Source organism: Suricata suricatta, chromosome 11 (assembly GCF_006229205.1).
Source record: "Suricata suricatta isolate VVHF042 chromosome 11, meerkat_22Aug2017_6uvM2_HiC, whole genome shotgun sequence".
Classification (NCBI taxonomy): Eukaryota; Metazoa; Chordata; class Mammalia; order Carnivora; family Herpestidae; genus Suricata; species Suricata suricatta.
In genome coordinates, this window is record NC_043710.1 from 52,349,430 (window position 1) to 52,350,412 (window position 983).

A 983-nucleotide genomic window follows, 5' to 3' on the forward strand; every position below is an offset into this window, starting at 1 on the left:
TCAATTAAGAGCTTTATAATCACCTCATAACAATAACAAGAAATTGATAATAGATATACACTGTTTCCCAGACACAGAATTTAGATTTTTGCAACTGGAATGAAAAACTAAACTTCTACTAAAGAGTAGGTAAAACCACAGCTCTATTAAATAAGGAATTTTTTCATCTGTCCCTTCTCTGGACCACTGACTACAGATTCAGCATTTAAGCTGATATACACTAAGAACTTGCCACTGCTCACTCAGACGTCAGGCAGGCATCACTGGGACCTCTGGGGAAAGAGCAGACAGATGACTTTGTCCCGGATCTGCTTGGTCTTTACTCCATAGACAACAGGATTGAGGGCAGGTGGGATGACTACATAGAGGTTGGCTAAGATGATGTGAAAGGTACGAGGGACATTATGCCCAAAGCGATGGGCAAGGATGGAGAAGAATGCTGGGATATAGAACATGAGGATGACACAGACGTGGGAACCACACGTGCCAAGGGCCTTGAGGCAGGCGTCCCGGGAGGGGAGGCGGAAGACGGCACAGAGGATCAGAATGTAGGAGACAGCAATTAGGATCACATCTGAAATCACCGTCATGATGGGGACACAAAAGCCATACCAGATGTTGATGGAGATGTCAGCACAGGCGAGCCGGGCCACACCTATGTGCTCACAGTATGTGTGCGGTATGATGTGGGTCCTGCAGAAGGGTAGACGATTTGCAAGGAAAACACATGGCACAATAACACAGAAACTTCTGAAGGAGATTCCCACAATAATTTTGACAATGGTCCTGGGGGTCAGAATAGTGGTGTATCTCAGGGGAGAGCAGATGGCCACGTAGCGGTCAAATGCCATGGCCAGGAGTATAGCCGAGTCCAGCACAAAGCTGTAGTGCAGAAAGAATAACTGGGCCAGACAACCAGGAAAACTGATTTTCTGGGGGCCAAGCCAGAAGATGGTAAGGCTTTTGGGGACACAGGTGGTAGA

General features: G+C 47.0%; 1 protein-coding gene across 1 annotated transcript in view; it reads right to left on the reverse strand.

The window, feature by feature from the left end:
- Positions 1-260: 260 nt before the first annotated feature.
- The window catches only part of LOC115306371 (olfactory receptor 52H1-like), a 1,231-nt gene continuing 508 nt past the window's right edge, over positions 261-983 (reverse strand). The window contains exon 2 of the mRNA XM_029956732.1: positions 261-924. Within this exon, the coding sequence (XP_029812592.1) occupies positions 261-924 (664 nt within the window). The remainder of the gene's footprint in view (positions 925-983) is intronic.